Raw genomic sequence first — 2,146 nt, forward strand, 5'->3', positions numbered from 1 at the left:
CCCACCGTCCGCGGCCCCGCAGCCCCGCAGCAGCCACAGGGGGAACCAAAGAGACAGAAGCCTTCCCAGCTGCCCGGACCACAGACGCCAACACCCCCCGCCCCCCACCACACGCCGCCCGCCCGCGCCCCGCACGCTAGCCCACGACCGAGCGGCGGCGGCAGCAGCAGTGGGCTGCAGGCTGCTGCGACTCGCACCGGTGCGCTCCTGGCAGCGCTCGCCATACCAGGTGACTGGGACTCGCCAGATCGGCTGGCCTGGGGTCCCCCGCCCCAGCTCGCGCTCGCGCCCCCGGCCCAGGTTCCGGCGCCCACCCGCCCTCCTGCCCTCTCTCGCCTCTCCGCCCCCCAGCTCGCGGGAAGGGAGGTCGCGGCAGCGGCCCGGGGGCACCGGCGACCGTGGCGACAGCGGCGACAGTGGCGGCGGCGGTGGCGGCGGCGGCTGCGGCGGCGGCGGAGGCTGCGGCGGCGACCGTGGCAGAAGCGGTGGCGGAGGCCTCCGTGGCGGAGGCGGAAGCAGAGGTGGAGGCTGAGTTGGAGGCCGAGGCCTCAGTGGAGGAGGCAGTGGCGGAGGTCACCCTGGGGGAGGCGGTGGCAGCCGTAGCGGGGGAGGAGGCGGAGGCCTCCCTGGCGGCAGCGGCAGTGGCCGTGGCGGAGGCCAGTGTGGCCGAAGCCGCCGCGGCGGCAGAGGCTGCGACGCCCCCCTTGGGGGAGGCGGAGGCGGATGCGGATGCGGATGCAGATGCGGAGGTGGCGGCGGCGGTGGCCGCCGCGGATGCTGATGCGGAGATGGGCGGGGGCTCAGGGGGGAATCCAGACTTTCCTATGGCTTCGCTGTACGTGGGCGACCTACACCCTGAGGTGACGGAGGCAATGCTGTACGAGAAGTTCAGCCCGGCCGGGCCCATCCTCTCCATCCGCATTTGCAGGGACAAGATCACCCGCCGCTCGTTGGGCTATGCGTATGTCAACTACCAGCAACCGGTAGACGCCAAGCGGGCCCTGGAGACCCTGAACTTTGATGTCATCAAGGGCAGGCCAGTTCGCATCATGTGGTCCCAGCGGGACCCCTCGCTCCGCAAGAGCGGGGTGGGCAACGTCTTCATCAAGAACCTGGGCAAAACCATCGACAACAAGGCGCTGTACAACATCTTCTCGGCGTTCGGCAACATCCTCTCCTGCAAAGTGGCCTGCGACGAAAAGGGGCCCAAGGGCTACGGGTTCGTGCACTTCCAGAAGCAGGAGTCCGCCGAGCGGGCCATTGATGCGATGAATGGCATGTTCCTGAACTACCGCAAAATTTTCGTTGGGAGATTCAAGTCGCATAAGGAACGAGAGGCCGAAAGGGGAGCCTGGGCCAGACAGTCCACCAGTGCTGACGTCAAGGATTTCGAGGAAGACACCGACGAGGAGGCCACCTTGCGATGAAGACATCCCAGGAGCGAGCCAGCCAGCAGAGCCAAACCTTGGCTCCCACCCGGTTTACAGCCCCACCCTTTGCCCCCCTAACCCACCAGCAGTGTATTGTATTGGGAGTGCAGGTCTCTCTCTCTCACAACCGACCCCCACCCCCACCCCTGTCTTCCTTCCCTCCATCTCTCCCTCCCTCCACCTGTCTCAGTCCCTCTCACTCTGTGTCTCTCTCTGACTTTCTCTCCACTCCCCTGTCGTCCCTACCCCTCCTCTCCCCTCCCTTCCCCCCACACCCACCTTGGGTGCTGTGAATAATCTTGCTAATCTGTGCCACTTGACAGGTTAAAGGCTGTCTTCTCCTTGTGGTTTGGTTTAAAAAGCAATTTCTCTCTTTGTTTATTGCACAGGTGATACAATTTCATGGTAGAAACATCAGGAAGGAGAAGGAAATCAGATGAGGGAAACCCAAGAGAGTAATTGCTCCCCATGACCCTACTACCGGGAGACAACCACTTTTACCATTTCCGTGTGCTGTTTTCCAGGCTCTCTCCTCTCCTCTCTCCCTCCCTTCCTCACCTCCACCCCACCTTCCCTTTTAACACACTGTTATAGAATGGTTCATGTATGTGGTGTTTCTTAATCTGCTTTTTCAAAAACTAAAACCAAACAAAAATCAACCCATTGAACTTCTTTCCATGTTATTCAACAGGCTTCAGAACCGTCATCTTCAGTGC

The 2,146-nt window shown here is 62.6% G+C and overlaps 1 protein-coding gene across 1 annotated transcript; it reads left to right on the forward strand.

Moving 5' to 3' along the window:
- The first annotated feature begins 749 nt into the window (after window positions 1-749).
- Window positions 750-1,427, forward strand: LOC114894598 (polyadenylate-binding protein 1-like 2). The gene has a single exon (XM_029221472.1). It carries the CDS (start codon window positions 789-791, stop codon window positions 1,425-1,427), a length of 639 nt encoding a protein of 212 aa, XP_029077305.1. The 5' UTR covers window positions 750-788.
- The last annotated feature ends 719 nt before the right edge of the window (window positions 1,428-2,146 follow it).

This window comes from Monodon monoceros, unplaced genomic scaffold (assembly GCF_005190385.1).
Source record: "Monodon monoceros isolate NGI ecotype Baffin Bay Population unplaced genomic scaffold, NGI_Narwhal_1 Contig2195_ctg1, whole genome shotgun sequence".
Lineage (NCBI taxonomy): Eukaryota > Metazoa > Chordata > Mammalia > Artiodactyla > Monodontidae > Monodon > Monodon monoceros.